The sequence below is a fragment of the Leuresthes tenuis genome, unplaced genomic scaffold (assembly GCF_036924035.1).
Source record: "Leuresthes tenuis unplaced genomic scaffold, fLeuTen1.0.hap1 SCAF_18, whole genome shotgun sequence".
NCBI lineage: Eukaryota > Metazoa > Chordata > Actinopteri > Atheriniformes > Atherinopsidae > Leuresthes > Leuresthes tenuis.
In genome coordinates, this window is record NW_027325372.1 from 10,635,297 (window position 1) to 10,652,887 (window position 17,591).

The following is a 17,591-nucleotide window of genomic DNA, read 5'->3' on the forward strand; positions in this document are numbered from 1 at the left end:
TACACACTAGTGGTGCTTAATAACTTAATAAGACAAGAGGTACATCTATTTATTTTCACCAATCTTTTGATAATTTGCTTCATTAATTGATGTGTCATTTATGTCTGTAAATAAAGAAAAAAAAAACCTTTATAACTTTCTGGTGTCATTTTAAGTTTCCTTGACTTGTTTGACTGACACTCCAAAACCAAAATGTGTTAAAAAGGTAATGTAAGTGGTCATAAATACTTACTTGAATAAGATTTATGAATACAAACTAAATGAACGTATTCAACATCACTTTGAATCATTCCCCCGTCAGGAAAAGGAAGCTAGCTTCTTTCTTTATGTTTACCGAATCAAACAGTGGAGGGCAGCAGCGCCTCACTCTTAACTGAAAGGTTGAGACTCTTCCCTTTAGAAATGAGGAGGAGCTTTAGCATATAGAACATTATACTAAATGTGCATATTCAACCTGTACAGATGATCACAACTCTTCAAAGTACTTAGCAACGAAAAACTCAGTGTAAAGTTCTTGGTTTAGGCACAAGATATACACAAAGGTGAGAAATTAAACGAAAACCTGAACGCTTTACCCCTACACAGGTGAAATCAGGCGGGTCAGTTATGCTGTGGTAATTTGTTGGCATGATTGAGGTCTGCTCAGAAAGAAGCGAGACAGCAAATCAAACCAAAATTCTTTAAATGAAACATTATGATCCTGTTGGCAGTGGTTTCTTTCACGATCACAATTGCCCCATTTGTAGGACTTAAGGGCTCACTGAGTAGTTTAATGGCTTAAGTGAAACATATGCTATAGTCTTAACCATTTCTAAACCAGGCAAGAACTGTGTTAGACGTTGTTCTCCAACACCAACTTAAAATGAGCGAAGATCTTTACTAAGCCGCATTTAATGGGTTTTCTGCTAATTTTACCCATCATCAATTTATACATAGTCATGCAGTAAATTCATGTAAACCCTGACACTTGATCAGATTCAATTAGCCATTTCAGTTTAAGGGTTTTTATTTATCTAAAATTCATAAAGAAAATGAAGTAAAAATGAGAAATGTTCAATAGGACACAGCATCTTAGTGCCTCATTTCCATCAGGAAGCCACCTGGATGAGGCTGAAGGGCTACTTTTACAGGTTAGTGTGCTAACAAAAGGCATGAATAGCACTGGTGAATATTTCATTAGTTAGGGCTTTGTTGTCAACCGAACTGGGTCAGGTAGCTGCCACGTGCTACTGTGCACAGGATGTACACACCAGCCTGTTTGAAGTTATCTTTAGTACAGTCAATCACGAAGCTCAGACAGTTCAGACTGTTCTCGAACATACACACACTGTGTTAATCAATCAAGTGCAACCATCAAAAAGAGCACCTCTGATGTAATGTTAACGGTTTAGGCAAGAGATTTACGCGAGGAGTACATTGTTTAAGTGCAGAAACGAGGCTGTACGTTGTCAAGAAATGCTGCTAGAGAAATGAATGGCTATCTTAAAGGTATATTACCTAATTTTGTGGTTTCAAACATCAGCAGTGAGCTAGGAGTCTACCAGATAAATAAACAAATCAACAGAGTATATATATATATATATATATATATATATATAACAACTACAAAAAAAGCCTGTGAAAAATTCATGGAAACACTCTGAATGTGAGTTGTTTTCATGGTGCATCACCTGTAGTAGCTATCAGTGCCTGTGACCTCCTGCAGTCGCTGTTGCAGCATGAAGAGCTCAGTAGCGTATCGCTCCTCTGTCTCTGTGGCCTGTTGTTGGTAGTGGGCTCTGAGGCGCTCCATCTCTTGTCTGTGACTCTGCTCTAGCTGAAGCTGCTTCTCCTGAGCCTCGGCCTTCAGCCTCTGTAGTTCCACGAAGGGGGGAGCAGGCGCACCAGTATGGTCCTCCAAATCTAACCAAACCAGGGTTGAAATGTGAAAATGCTGATCTAGATAGCCTCTGAGATTAAAATCAGAAAGATGAAACTTTAACATTTGTTCTGGGAAAATGCTGCAGGTGCAAAAGACTGTATCTGCTTCGAATAAGACAAATAAGGGCAGGAAGCAAAACAAACAAAAGAAAATGTTTTCTGTAATATACATAAGGTAATATTTACTAAAGTAAAGCTGTATCATTTACAGGTAGAACGACACTCGATCACAGTCTGTGACACAGAGAGTATGCAGTATGACAGTGAAATATTGTGCTAAATCAAAAAATCTTTGAAATCTGCACTACAGGCAATAAAGTGTAAAAGGAATAGGAGAATTCTACACATGAAACATCACAGTCTGTGTGTTTGTAATCTGCTGACCTGACCTGGCCTGGCTTTAACTCTTCATTAGAGCAGTGAACAAATTTACCTCTGCCAGAGGACGGGCTTAATGTGGCAACCTGAACACGCAGGTCACCGATTTCCTTCTCACTGTTGCTCTTCAGTTCATCATAAGCAGTCTGCAGCTCAGTCACCTGGAAGTTCAACAGATTTCTTGGTGTTCTGTTAACAACGTGAGCCACACTGTGTGGTAGCTGCTTTCATCGACAATATGTTCATCATTCATTGTATGCTGATAAGGTATTGGTATATTTTGATAAACAAATCACAATTCACGCTGACTGATCTGCTACTTTTGAAATTCAATGCCAATAAAACTTCATAAAACAGATTTTTCCCAAGACTCGTTGGCAGTTCTTGCTTTTTCTTTTAAATTCACAGTAATCATTTGAACTCCAACCCCCTGTGCAACACAATGTGCCAAAACAGAGCATCATTCTTGCAAGTATACTTCTCTTTGACACATTTCCAGCGTGAATGCACAACGCACACAAATCAAACCTGTGTCTGGTGTTAGCATGTTGCGTGGAATTAAAACACAGACAAGATCAACAGATCTGTGCATTTTTACCTTGTTCCTATCGGCTCTCAGGAGGGCGTTGAGCTGTGAAAGTCGATTATGTTCCCACTCAATCCTCTCCCTCACCTGCTGAAGATTTCTGTAAAGATCTACAAGAAAAGAAAACGTACCAGGTTTCGAATGCGAATAACATGGGTTTGGGGTGAATACTCAAAGAAATATTGAACTCAAAGTGCTACAGACAGATTCAAGGTGGTTCACAGTGACACATTCATAAGAAACGTGTTGCTAACTTCAGTATTTGTTTAATAATGTACAGCAACTCTTTACAAAGAAATACCTCTGGCCTCCAGGACGATGGAGGTAGATTCACTAGTTGTGGGTTTATCCTCCGAAATGAGAGACGATTCTTCTGCATAAACACTCTCCAAAAACCTCTCACCAAAAATCTGCCGAAAAGACTAAAAACAGAGCAGACGGTGACAAGGTTACGTATGATGGCGATGTTGATGAAATGGGCACAAAAACAAGTGTTTTTTTAAAAATAATTACCAGAATGATCTCACTGCATTCCTCTGACACCGCTTCCATCATGCTCTGGTACTTGAAGATTCTTTGCTCATCTGAAACATGTAATTAGCGACAGAGCATTATACAAATGAACGTAAATGATAACCAGCAAAGAACAAAAATCCGCCACGACGTCTAAAACCATTTGGTTTGTTTTAATCATCAACTGCTACGCATACATGCACAGCAATGTGCAAACTATTGACCATAATCTATTTCATTCAGCCTGTCCAGGGTGTAGCCCGCCTCTGGCCCAATGACAGCTGGGATAGTTTCCATGCAGCAGCACGTGTTGCAAGATATGCTGAAAACTCTGGTAGGATGCAATATTGGGACTAAAGTGTATACATATCTACACAGTCTAAGTAAACTCAACTTACCCTAAAATTATTATTATTGCTTAGTCAATTTAGGATCTTATTTGTGTTCATTTAATCATAGCAGGGACTTATTCAGAGCAAGGTCTCAATCAGGTTAATATGAGGACATTGCAGTGCACATAAACGCAGCCAACGGTGGATCAAAAACACCTCTGATGAGATCACTGCTATGCCACAAAGACAGACAGATGCACGCACATCTGTCCAACTAACACATATGCTCACCCCGGTCACCGTGGCCTCTCAGGTCTTGGACTCTCATTTCCAGAGAGTGTGTGCGGGCGTTTGTCTCCTCCTGCAGCAGCTCAAGCTGGGCGGCATGGATCTGAGACAAGCTGATGCGCTGAGCCTCCATCTGCAGCCTGCACTCACCCTTAACACAGGAAGAAAACATTCAACATGGACTATCAAACTAGGAGAAGCGTCCTTCCATATTAATATCATAATTAGATTTTTTTTTAATATGAATAAGTGGATGGCAGTGATATGAAATGTAACAACGACTATACTGCTGAGAATGGGACATTTGTGAAATGTACAGTATGTCACTTATAATTGATTACAAGTTCAATTATGCAGCACGGCACATCCATTTGCTAATCAGGGAAGATGAATGGTTAAATAACATAATGGCATCAATCCTATTTCTACGACAGAAGTATAGCACAAGCCATCTTTGTTCCGGTGCTATTATCACCTCTGTAACAGAGAACAAAAAGCACACTGTAAGGGCTCTTCCTCTAATTATGCATCACGCACTTGGAGAAATTTGTTAGGGTTCCACAATTGTGAAATGTGATTCTGGTACCTTTGATGTCAGATGTTTAAAGTGCACTCTACATCTTAATTAGGCTGCTTTTAAATTGCCTTGTTACGATACAATCACTCCATTCGAACAACATCTGACAGCGCAGCGGAGAGGCTCCGTTCAAACGTGTAACTACTCAGATGTTGATGCTTAAATTATGCAGATGAGAAACAGTCAGAGCCAAACTAAGAGATGGCAGCTGCACTGTGAAGTACCGCTGCAACAGATAATAAAATACTGTGATCAAGATTATTCAAGTTTAAAAGAAGGAAATATGTAACGAACAAGACATTCTTAAAAACTCAACAAAACTCACATACAGCATAAAGATTTACTAAAGCATGCAAATCTGTTTTTAACATATTAAACAAATGCCTTATTTAGAGGGATTATCGGATTAAACGACACACAAAAGTTCATTTAGAAGAACTGGTGAAGATGGATTGTTTTGTTGTTTCTTGGAGTTGTACAGCTCATTCATTATTGTGAAATTTAGTGTCATTTAACCAGCAGGTTTCAGAGGTTTATTTCAATGTTATTGCCAAATTTTGCAACCTGACAGCAGGGACCGTTTCACTTTTTTTGCATTTAACTTGATTTCAAAGCTTTGGCTTTTTATTTCCTCCGTCATATCGCTCTCGTCATCTTTGTGTTTTCTGATGCCGTTGACTTTGTCTCAGTTCAACAGACTTATTCTCTGAAGTGTGTCAACTATCTGTAGCATCAAATCTCGTCACCATATCACCGCAGGAGGATCATGAACAGGTTGACGTCAGCATTTAACGCTACAATTTCTGTTTTTGTTTGTTTCAGTAAACATCATAGAAAAAAAAAAGAATAAAAAAAAAAAAAAAAGGCCCAGGATAAGAAAGTTTGCCGCTGTTTGAGCACATTTGAAACAGCCTTTACACCACACTGAATATCACATCAAAGCAACTGAAAAACAAAGAGCAGGATGTGAGCTTGAGTGACATTTACATGCTCAGTGGCTCCTTCCACTTCTGGTCTCTGACACACCACACGCTCTGCATGGCCGCCCGTCCCATGACTGCTCACCTAAAAGCAAGCAGAAAAACAACACCTTTAATATATTACAGAAAAATATTCCCCTAAAATGCAGACAAATAAGACAATGACAGACAGAAAGGATAAAATGCACCATTATGGGTCACCTCCTGAGAGGGACCAGAGAGCAACTGTATATATCACCTTAATATCATCCACCGCAATCTGCAAAAATGATCCGGAGCTTTCTCTTTTTTAATCTTTATTAAATTTCTGTTCTTCCCATGAAGAGCTTGTGTGTGGCTTTAAAACAAGTTTGTGCTCATGTGAGTAAACAGCATCTAATATAACTAAACTCCACAAAGCCACCAAGAGGAGAAAGCCTGTTTAGTACTGAAAATAAGATGTTGTTGCATGTATAGTTTTCCTACCCAGGAGGCGACAAAAGCAAAATGACACACAAACATGAAATGGCAGACAAACATTGTTCACAATCTTTTGCCTTGTGTATTTGTGACACAGCTGGAAGTGACACAGACACAAAGTGAATGGGTTAAAATGGCTTCTCACCTCAAACCCTTCACTCCCTGCAGGATGGAAAGAAACTAGAATGTACACATTTCTACACAACAGCAATGCTTCAAAGCTATCTGAAGACTCAGTGAAGACTCTCAGTTATTTTAAAAACCAACATGACATTCAGTTTGATGACGAGCAACTTCAAAGGAAAGCGTGTAATAAATACTGCACAGTGCCCCTTTTAATGCAGAAATGAGCAGAATATTGCATGGCGTCTTCAATTTTACATGCACCCTGTACTGCGCCAACTCTTTCTAGCATCCTTTACACAATATTCCCACTGAATTTTCTACAGAAACGGAAAAATGTAAGGTTATGTTCAAACACAGCAGTCTGACTGCCTGCTAAATGCTACCTTTCAAAGCCAGCCGGCAGTCTCTCAGGCAATTTGCAATCAAGACAGTTTCTCACTGGAGAGAAAACCTGTCAGCGCTGAAATACTTATTATATTCTCCGAAATATCACAGCCTGATCTGGTCACGAATGCCGTCCCTGGCTTTCTAACAACGCTACAAATGCCCCGGCGTTAATTGTGGAAGTGATGCGCGTGACCTGAACTACGCATCCTTTTGACAGACACAGTTTTTGAAAAGCCCTTTAATGATTTGTTCAAACGTGTCATTCAATCGGACTTAAAAGAGCAAATAAAAGGCAGCTGGGGCTGTTTTAGTGAAGTGTGGTGCAGTAGATACATGTGTGCACTTACCGCTCTGTTGATGTAGCCTCTGCCTCCGTCTCCCTGGTACCCGTCAGTGGAGTCCTCCTTACCAGCCCTCTCTTGTGAACATGACATAACCTGGCTCTGCATCTGAGGCTGCATCTCCTCCTCTGCAGCACTTCTAGTCCTCTCCTCCTCCACCACTGCCTGCTCCTCCTCCTCCCTTTCTCTTTCTTCTCTGCTGTCTGAAAGCGCGCTGCCAACTTTGCGCTCCTGCTTCGACCTCTGCCGTCTCTTGCGCCTGCTTGACCCTGAGCCTGCTGTTTTGTGCGGGGAGGAACGTCCTTCAACAGGTCCCTCCCCTGAAGAGTGCGCCGCTGCTGGAGATGGAGTTTGTGAAAGCCTGTGGAGCTCCAGAGTCTGCCGAATGCTGTCTCTCTCTGTTTCAGCTGCACGTAAGAGGGACTGAAGAGCTTTTGTCTCCTCTTGCAGAGATTGAATCTGAAATTGATGATCCTCTACAGAACAAACTGGCTCAACAGCTTGTTCTTCTTCCCGAAGCTTAACTTTTCTCTGGGCACCCTTCCCTCTCATCTGCTCTCTCATAATCTCTTGCTTCTTTTCTAGCTCCTTCCTGAGCCTTTCATTTTGGGAAAGGACCTGCGAGTTTTCTTGTTGCATTTTGATCAGCTCTTCCTCCAGCTGTCCCACTTTGCTCTCCAAAAACATCCTCTTCTCTGTAACTTCAGAAAGCCTTTCAGCTAGGCTCCTCTTCTCACCCAAAGTAACATTAAGCTTCTCCATTAGCTCCGTCAAATCCTTTTCCATTACAGCTTTGCCATCTGTTTTTGCCACCTCCATTTTGACGTCTCTGTTGCTCTCCTCCAGCTCTTGAATCTGTGACTGAAGACTGGCAATTTTTGCCTCAAACTCAAGTGTCTCCCTCAGTGTCCTCTCTTCCAGCTGTGTCTTTGACTCAATGAGACACGTATACTCCTCCTTGAGCTCCTGATAGTTTACCTCGAAATTCTTTTCTGCGAAGGAGAAAGTAGTCTTCTGCTTTTCAACTTCTTCACGAAGCTCGACTACCTGTTGCTGGATTTGACTGTTCTCTGCTGTGAGAGTCTCAATTTTCAGAATTTTGGACTCCAACTCTTCTTTCAGAGACTCCTTTTCGAGGTCGTTCCCTTTCCGTTTCTCCTCCCAGTAGTGTTCTCTTTCTTTTGTCTGGTTTTTCAGCACCTCTGTGTTTTTTAATAACGTCTGAATTTCGGTCTGCATTCTAGCTCGTTCTTGCGCTCCCTTTCTAAGTTCCTCCAGCTCCACCTGAAGCTCCTGGAGCTGCTGCACAAGCTCATCTGCTTTAGAGCTGTGCAAAGCCAGCTTTAGATCTTCTTTTAGCCCGAGAATCTGGTGCATCAGTTCATCTCGCTCCATGGCATTACTCGCCTTCTCTTTTTGTAACGAATGAAGTTCCTCTGCATAATTATTACGCAGCTCATCCAGAGCTTTCTCATGTCTGATAGCAGCTTCATTGAGAAGGTTCTCTGTGTTCAGGAAGCTCTCCCTTTGCAAATCTTCCCTAAGATTGGTGAGCTCTTCCTCATGGCTGAACAGAAGCTGAGTCCTCAGTCTGTCCAGCTCTGCTTCCTGCGATTCTGCCATGCGATCCAGCACAGCGTCTTTCTCTCTTTCCAGCATCTCCAACTTGATCTTGTAATTGGTTATTTCAGATTCATGTTTTGCTTCTGCTTCTTGCGCAGCTTCCTGAGCAGCAGACAGCTCGCTCCTCAGACTTCCAATCGTCTCCTGGAGCTGCTGCAGTTCGCCCTGAGATACTAGACTGTGGGAGACCTGCTCCACTTTGTCCTTAGCTGAATGGAGATCTTGAAGAAGATCCTCAACCTTGGCCTGCAGGTTGAACTTCTCCTGGATGACTTGACTCAACTTATTTCTGGCTTCATCGTGCATTGCTTGAAACTGCTCTAAAGTCTCTTGAAGCTCCCTGATCTTGGCGTGAAGAGTTTCCACCTCTGCAATGTTGCTAGTGGAACTTTGGGACAGATGTTGCACTTTTAGAAGCTCAATGTCAGCATGATGTTGCTCAGTCAATTGCTGCACTCTGGCTGCATGCTGAAGATTGAGCTCCTGCTTCATCTGGACTATCTGCTGGCCGTACATCTCATCAAGCTCTGCCCTAAGAAATTCAAGCTTCCTCACTGTCTCTTCCTGCATTTTTTGGATGGCGTCACCCTCAGACATGCTGCCCTGGTGACAACGCTTCTGCAGGTCTTCCACTGTACCCATGAGCTGCATGATTTCATTGGATGACATTCTCTCTTTCTGTCTGGAAGCTGCGAGTTCAACCTTACAGCTTTCCAACTCCATTTGCTCTTTCCCCAATTGAATTGTAGAACTCTCCAATTCACTTGTACAATTTACTAATTTGGATTTTGTACTTTCCAATTCATCCAAGCACATTTCGAGCTCAGATTCCTTTGCAGCCATTCGCTCTTGAAGGTCACACAGGCGTTTCTCTGAGGTCTCCAGCTCATCCTCGAGCTGGCTGAGGGAACCGTCACGTTCTGAAATGACTCTGTCTTGCTCTGCTATAATGAGGTCTTTATCATCCAAGTGTTGTATAATATTCTCATCTGTAGTCCTCCCTGCGTGACCAAGTTCCTCTCTGAGTAAGGTCAACGACCGCTCATGTTCTGTGATTATTGCTGTTTGCTCTGAAATTAACTGATTCTTGTCATTTAGAGTTTGTGCGACTGACTCTTTTGCTGTTCTTAACTCTTTAAGCGACTGCTCCTGATTCAAAATGATTTTTTCTTGCTCAGAAATCAGCAATTCCTTCTCATTTATCCTTTGGCTGAACGAGTCCTCTGATCTTCTCCCTGACTACAAAAGACAATGAAGTTTTTAAATATACAGGTAACACTGACAGCATACTGTAAAACCACCTAAATGTAACAGATTAAATGAGCACAGGGTTACTTCTCACCATCTCCATCTCACTGAGCTTGTGTTGGAGCTGGCTGATGTGTTCCTGCTGTTCACTGCTCCTCTCCTGGTGCTTCCTGACCTCGACATTCATCTTCTCCAGCTGCTGCTGGTACTGAGTGAGCTGCTGTCTGGCCTGCAGAAGGTCAGCTGCAGTGCTGCTGTGGCTGGTATTCCTCAGCGTTTCTCCTGCTTGAAGCTGCGATTGGCAATCAAAGAATATGAAAAAAACCTTTATTTTCATAACACAGCCGTCATTGAATATCTGCACACAATTAGGAGCACAACATAATGAATGTGTAAAAAGGACAGACTAGATAAATAGAGCTCCCACCTGCTGGAACTGGATCTGCAGTTTTTGGCTTTGTTCCGTTAGTGCCAAGAATTCTTTCATGATCTCATCTTTCTCTTCACGGGCCTGCTGGAGGTTGGATGTGAGCTGGGTGATGATGCCATCCCGCTGCTTCAGAGCTGCTTCAAAATCCTGCAGCTATAAATTCAAAATGAAACTGAGCAAAATTACCTCCAACCAACACAGCCAAAACAATCATTGTGAGATGGTAATTAGGTAAAAGAGTTGTTTTCTGTCTGAATACATTAGAAAGAGTTTAAAAGTAAGGAAAACGCAGACAGAAAGGATTGAACTTTGGCATGAAAAAAAAAGCAAGGGCAATGTAAACTTTAAAATATTATAAAAAAAGTTATGAATAGAAACTGAAATCGCTCTGCAGATTGCAGATTTGAACAAATTTGAACAGATTTCAAGCACAATGAAAGATGAGTTTAAGAACAAATCTGTTCCATTCAGGAATAACATGAGAATCTTATAAACAGTTCACCAGTCCATCACAGGGCAAAATATTTCCAAATAAGCCCCGTTTTCTGTAATGGTTACATACAGTATTGTGATACCGCAAAAAGAAGAATCACCTCTATGCATTAGATTTTTCTCAAAACAATGGCAAAGGTGCAGCTAATTAAAGGCAGAGGACAGGCAAAAACTCCTCAAGAATGACCTATATCACAGTAATAAAACATTTACCTGCTGTACTCCTTCTGTGCCGAAGACAGACTTGATTTCCTCAAGCTCTCGACTCAGCTCCTCCACAGCTTGGGCCTTAGCAGCTAGTGCATCCTCCATGTCCTGTACTGTACGCCCCTTTGTCCCCTGTTGCAGGGAGTCCACCTCCTCCTGAGCAGGAAAATACGGGTCAGAGCTAACAGAGCATTTACAAGATGTAGATAAGTGACAAAAGGCCTCTGGAATTAACAAAAAAAGACAAAAAAAAAAAATTAGTCACCACAAAAGCAACAGCCTTTAGTTAGAAGAGCCACATTAAAGAGAGAGCGGCAGATATGTTACTGCTGTTCATGCTCTCTACTGGAAGTCCTTCAGCGAGAGACACTGGAATTTATAGCATGAAAATGGTTAAAACTGTCAAGGATACACAGCAAAGTTGTAGATTTGGCAAACACTGTTTGTTACAAAAGAAATGAGCCATACAAAGAGACACCAACATTTAATATTTCTTTCAAATACACATGTAAAACAGCTTTTCCCAACATTCGTTTCACTGCTATCAAAAATATTTCGATGCCCAACTTCTTCAAATTCATTCGATTAACAATAGAAAACAATATTTTTCCATTCTTCCTCGAAAAGATAAACTTTCACAGCCTTTTTATTCTCCCCTCACCTACGCCTGGCGTATATTCTGATGATTTAGAATGACTCTTTGAATCGTTGACTGATGCTTTTTTGAGAATTCATAACCAGGTTTAATGGAGGTGCCACGTGGATTTAACGTGACTTTTCATGAGCCTCCATCTCTCTCGGCTGTACTCATCAGCCCCTTCGCTGTTTGTAACCTCAGTGGATCTAAAGAAAACTGTTCTTTGCGTAACACCTCCTTGTCCTCTCTTCTCTGAGTATTCTCTCTTCTCTAATCATCCACACTACCTCGCTGCGTCTCTTGCAGCTTTCACAGGTAATTTACTCCTCTGCAATGTCACAAAGCCCTTCCAATTTGGGCTTTGAAGTTGGTCATTTATGAGGTAGTGAGACTTTTCCTCCTCCAAACAGTTCTTAAGTACGTACATATGTGCAAAGTTAAGTGAGGACACCATAGAACGGATGTGATTAGTGGGTTACAGGAAATCTTGAAGCAGATGTTAAGCAGGTCCAGCAGGTGTGTTTGTTAGCAAAGCCATAGAAGAACCATACGAACTGCTTGATCGGATTACTGTACCCAGATAAAATCCTTTGAAGACATCATTAGGCTCCCTGTCATCTCATCATGGCATCCATTTACCTGTTAATTCACAATGCTCTGAGTCAAACATTAAGAACTGGGGGGGTGCAATGGAGAAACTTAAATTACAGACATCATCTTTGAGTAGATCTGTGCTTTAAAGCAGAGTGACCATAAAGAATAGGACAGGATACAACAAAAAGGAAGAAGAATCAGAGAGAAAACTATACGGATGTCAAGTGATTGTAATTTTCATTATAAGCAACACTAACTGTTTTAATACCACAGTCAGCCAGGGCTGGAGACAGGAAAAGTGATTTATTCACCACGAGGAAAGCTTCTTCGGGACATAATAATGTCACATCATTCAAGGGGTGTAAGTCAGCAAATATAAGCTAAAGAAACATTTCCTCTGGCTGGCTGTCAAAAAAAATTAATCTAATCCAAAGGTGTGGCCATAAATAATCAATGACATTGCCACAAAAAGCAGCATTTATGCATAGATGCTGCACTGCAGCAGTGGGAACATAACAGTGTAAAGAAGTTGAATTAAAAGGCAGGAAGTTCATGGCACCAAGCGAAGATTTCAGTTTTAAGAAAGGTCGGCTCACCTCTGAGGAATAATCTTCAGCGGTGGTGGACATTTCACTCTCTGGCTGCAACAGAAATAATTATTCTATCAATACAACATGCTGAGATGTGATGAAGAAATTCTAACTGATGCAAAAGAAGTGATTTCCATCCCAACAGAGGAGACAAATTAAGAAACCCATTCTTTCAAAGATAGCAACAGCATCCCATTTACGACAAAAACTTGATTTAAATTAACAGGAACTGCAATTTAAATAAAAGTTGAGTGCAACTTTGAAATGAAATTGGGTCCTAGCGTGGCACACATACATAATAAGCAGCGTAATTTCTGACATCTGACAAACTTTAATGTGGTACAACAAAGGCACACAATAAAATGTTCAAACATGTGTCCTCTTTCAGCATATAGTCACTTTACAATTATCCATCTGGCTCCTCTCTCACTCCCCCTGGGTAATGAGGACCATTATGAAAATCTATTATGGGGAATATTTCTTGGCTAATAAATTGAAATTGTGTGGGGGGGCAGAGTAGAACAACATTTCTGACTATTGAGAGCTGTGTGGGCTGTTGGGATGTGTCTACTTCAAGCTTTTATTTACCTGCACATTTTAAGGTGAATAAGTCGAACGAGTAGACAAGAGTCTTACAAATTAACATTTTGTTCAAACTTAATTAATTAGAACATAGCTGAGTCAACACACTAGAATCTTTGAATGATTCTCATTCAAAAGAATGGAGACCGTTTGTGTTTCTCCTCCTGCTCAGTGGAGCATCATCAGGGCCTTGTGAGCAGCTCTTTTTTCAGAGAAGGATGAAAATTGTGCCCAAATTTTCTCTGAAGTGCTGAAAAAACAAAATCGATCAAATGACTCACACAATTCACCCTGATTGGTCCAGTCTCTTAAAAGTAAAAGCAGGTTTTGTTTGTTGACAGCTCAGGCAGCAGTAAATCACCGTTCGACCAACAGTCTTTTGTATGAGAGAGGATGTTTGCCATCTCTAAAGAATGAATTAAAAACGCTCGCTGCGTAAGAAACGTGATGATGCATTCAATCAGCCTTTAAGTCCCCTGAAATGTGTTGCAAGGCCACCGGTATTGGTCACATAGAAGAACACATCCAAACCCTTTTAAAAGGCAATTGTCTGTCTCCATGGCAACCAAGTAGTTTTGTGGGTATGTACTGCATCAACTGTACAGCGGGTTCAGGAAAAAGAGTGGCAGCACAGGGCCATGAAAAGAGACTGAGAGGGCTTGAATGATGGAATATAAAATGTACGAGAGCCCTCGGGTTTGCATGTTTTTACAAGTGTCTCACATTGATTTTCTGCACAATAATACAAAAGGGGTGAATATTTATTAGTCGGAAAAAGCCCAGGACAAAGGCTCAGGCTACAGCTGTTCTAATATTTTCAAAATAAATCAGTCAACTGCAAGTTGAAATGTCTATTTATTTATTTTTTGTAAAGACCAAATACCAGCTGTAATTTCAACATACATTTTAATACGCTAAACATACTTTAATTTTTAAATAGCAAAAGAAAAAAAAGGATTTAACAGCTGTTAAATTTGTAAATATCAAATGAGGTCATGATATTTAGTATTACTTAACTTTACACGGCCTGTGTTTGTTAGGTTTCAAACAGCCTGCTGAATAACATTATCTCCAAAGAAGAAATACACAACTTAAAGTTTGGCCAAATCTCTGAGAACCTTCGAGATTCTTTTCATCCTTTTCAAAGAGGATACAGCCGAGGGCATCCTTTAGTAGCAGAAAAAGTCATAAAAGCACCACTGCAGCAAGACTTTAGCACAGATCAGGGAAGATTGTTGGTGGCTTGCATTTACAGATCAAATCAAGCTCATCTCCCATTTTCCCGTTTCAGGGTTTGTTCTGTTTCACACTGAGAAACTGGCAGGTCATATCAAGTGGAAGCATCCATCCATCCATCCATCTATTTTCTAAGCCTGCTTAATCACAGCTGTTACTGTGCGAGAGGCAGGGTGTGCCCTGGATGGGTCCACAGTCCTTCACAGGGCCACACAGAGACAGATGAAACAAACGACCATTCACACTCACTCCCAGGGTCAATCTAGAATCACAAATTAACCCAAACGGGCACATTTCTGGATGCTTGGAGGAAGCTGAAGGACCCGGAGAGACAAAACATGCATTTCTGGATATTAGTATGCACACGAAGCTTTAAACTAGTGTTTAAATCACTATGTGTACTGAAACACGCATTTCTGAGCACCAAAAACTACAAACAAATCTTTATGGATTTTTTTTTTATTCTTTTATTTATTTTTTTTTACTCGTGGAAAAGCTATTTATTCAATTCCCCTCACTTTTAAATGAACTGTCCTAATTGTTGTGAGCATTTCAACATGAAAATGTGATTTCACTTCTTGGTTTGACTGTTTTTGGCTACCAAAGAAACAGTGGAGCGAAACATTGGGTGTTTTAATAACACATAATAATACACAATAATTCAAAGTTACAGGCGATATTACACTCATGAAAACCGGCGAATCCTACAGATTAGTCGTGTTTCCATCACCTTTTTTTGTAAAAACAAGTCTGTTTTTCATCATTAATCCATTTTGAAAGAGTTAAAATAAACAAGGAGGGAGGGAATAACCTATCATAGGGAAAACATCGTTCATGTGACTGATCACACGAGAATCAGCTGTTTCTGCCTCTTATGAATAAATATGATCAATACTCACTCACAAGGATTAATAACAACACGTGCCCAGTTGAAAAAAAAATAAAAAATCCTGAAACTTTACTCCCTTTTATTCTAGTATATGGCAAAGGCAGTGGTCAGGACATAACGGCACAAAAACAACGTCCTTGTAAAGCCTCCGCTGTGTCCCTTTGGAAAAACACACAGACCAAAGAGAGACGGGCAACTGACAAGCAACAAAGGTGCATCGGTCCTTGAAATGGGCTGTGTAAAAAGGGCTTATGTTCATCACAGGCATGAGTGACGTGGCCTATAATGCCACTCTCCAATGACACAATATAACCTAGTTTAGTCACTCCAAATAAGGTCATGGATAAAGTCTGATGAAAGGTCTCTTTTTTGTGAAAAATTCAAAAGTTTGTCCCTCTACTGGTCCATTAGGATCAAATTGACCTTAAAAATCTGGCCTCTGTTGGATTACAGTATGTTGCCTCTTCAACGGCATCGTGTTGCAAGTTCACTAAAGGCTCAAAGAAAAACAGAAAGAAAGAAAAGAAAAGGCAGGGTTCGGTCATACTTAGGTCATACTTGTCATCTTTCTTCAGGATTTCTGTCATTAAACGTTTTCTAAAATGTATTTTTGGTGAAAAGGTGAGAATCAAACATGCAAATATGCAGCTAAAAAATCCTACACTCATCTCTTAAACACTTATTTTTGAAAATTCAAAGGATAAAACAGACTTTTATCATTTCTTCATCACTGCTGAAAATTCCTGTATCCCCGCTCAGAGCTCCCAGTGGAACCGGTTGCCATGGCAGCAACAATGGGCTCAATAAGCTCCAGGAAACAACAGACACAACAACGTTTTTCACCCAGATCTATCGTCATATAAAAACGCCTCTTTGTACATGTTAACAATAAAGAATTTAGCTAATTAAAGGGAGCCGTACAATCAGTAACTTGTAGGCGTAGGAAGGGGAGATGGAAATTCAGAAAACGAGGCCAGAGATGGACGAAAAACTTTCTGATGAAGGCTGAAAAACAAACGGGTCAGTTTGTCTGTGAGAATGCACCACTCATGTATTCAGAAACAGTAATGAAAGTCTTTTTTTTTCCTGGTCAGTATTTTTCAGTAAAGCTGCAGAGGCATTTGCTCTTTCAAAGCATTTGGACAGTTATTAGTCATAACACAGTGGACTCAGGGGGATGGGTGAATTCATGTGTCATGGAGTTTCATTAAAGGATTAGCAGAAATTTAATTTGCAAGGTACATCACACCATTTAGTGATGTTTCACGCACTTACAGCCAGCAGCGTGGGCATTTGTGGATGTTCCTCTTGTTAATTTAATAAGATGTTTCAGATATTGCTCATTAGTTTTCACTATTTGCACAAAACAATTGCAATGCTCACTGTTATTCTGCTTAAATCCCAACAAAAACTGATCACACAATCGGAAATCCTATATAAACCAGTTCCAAATAGTGACTGGAAACCTGAATATTCTCAACAATTAGAAGATGGCAACAGCTGGAAACACCACCTGTATGAAATGTTCCACAGATTTAAATATCCAAATATCACTTTTTCAAGGACGCTTAATGACACTGAAGTGCCTACTTTGCCCAAATATGGTCCAATTTTCTCCTATACCTAAAAGCAAATGTGTACATTAGATTGGACTTGTGCGTGACAACTTCCCAAATAACACAGTTGCCACTAAAACAGTATTCTGTGAGAGTGTGTGCTGCTGCACAGGATAGTGGATAAAAGAAATGTGAGCGTCTACCTCTATCTTATAGGTCTGGTCGTGCTTGACGGTCTCTCCGCTCCTCAGCGTCTTGGTGAAGGTGAACTCTGTTGTTGGTGGTTCTTCATTTCCTCCGTGTGATTCATCTTGTCCCACGCCTGAGACGTCCTCTCCTCCCACAGACTCATCCAGCCCGACCCCCACTCTCTCCTGCGAATCGCCCTCCGAGCCCTCGACCGGCTTCTTTTTCTTCTTCTTTTTCTGTTTCTTCTGGGAGTCCGTGTGAGCTTTTCTCTGGCGGTACTCAGCCAACTGGAGAGAGAGAGAGAAAAGAGTAACAGGTAGTGTTCGAGCCAAAAATTAAACTTTACGCTCCAAACGCAAACGCAGATATTCATTTTACCGTTTTTCTATCCTACATTTCTGCTTGCAGCTTCCGCTCAGATCCTTTTGTAT

At 40.8% G+C, this 17,591-nt stretch overlaps 1 protein-coding gene across 5 annotated transcripts in view; it reads right to left on the bottom strand.

Annotated features, from left to right (window-relative positions):
* Positions 1-17,591, bottom strand: part of akap9 (A kinase (PRKA) anchor protein 9) — a 61,625-nt gene that overhangs the window by 35,335 nt on the left and 8,699 nt on the right. For 4 of the 5 annotated variants that reach the window (XM_072369970.1, XM_072369971.1, XM_072369973.1 and 1 more), the window contains exons 2-15: positions 17,175-17,447; positions 12,715-12,759; positions 12,101-12,163; positions 10,894-11,043; positions 10,186-10,341; positions 9,853-10,050; positions 6,894-9,749; positions 5,582-5,659; positions 4,021-4,168; positions 3,398-3,468; positions 3,186-3,306; positions 2,897-2,994; positions 2,354-2,459; positions 1,671-1,902 (exon numbers count right to left, since the gene is read on the bottom strand). In XM_072369970.1, coding sequence (XP_072226071.1) covers positions 1,671-1,902; positions 2,354-2,459; positions 2,897-2,994; positions 3,186-3,306; positions 3,398-3,468; positions 4,021-4,168; positions 5,582-5,659; positions 6,894-9,749; positions 9,853-10,050; positions 10,186-10,341; positions 10,894-11,043; positions 12,101-12,163; positions 12,715-12,759; positions 17,175-17,447 — 4,595 coding nt within the window. The remainder of the gene's footprint in view (positions 1-1,670; positions 1,903-2,353; positions 2,460-2,896; positions 2,995-3,185; positions 3,307-3,397; positions 3,469-4,020; positions 4,169-5,581; positions 5,660-6,893; positions 9,750-9,852; positions 10,051-10,185; positions 10,342-10,893; positions 11,044-12,100; positions 12,164-12,714; positions 12,760-17,174; positions 17,448-17,591) is intronic. The other variant, XM_072369972.1, reaches the window with a different exon arrangement.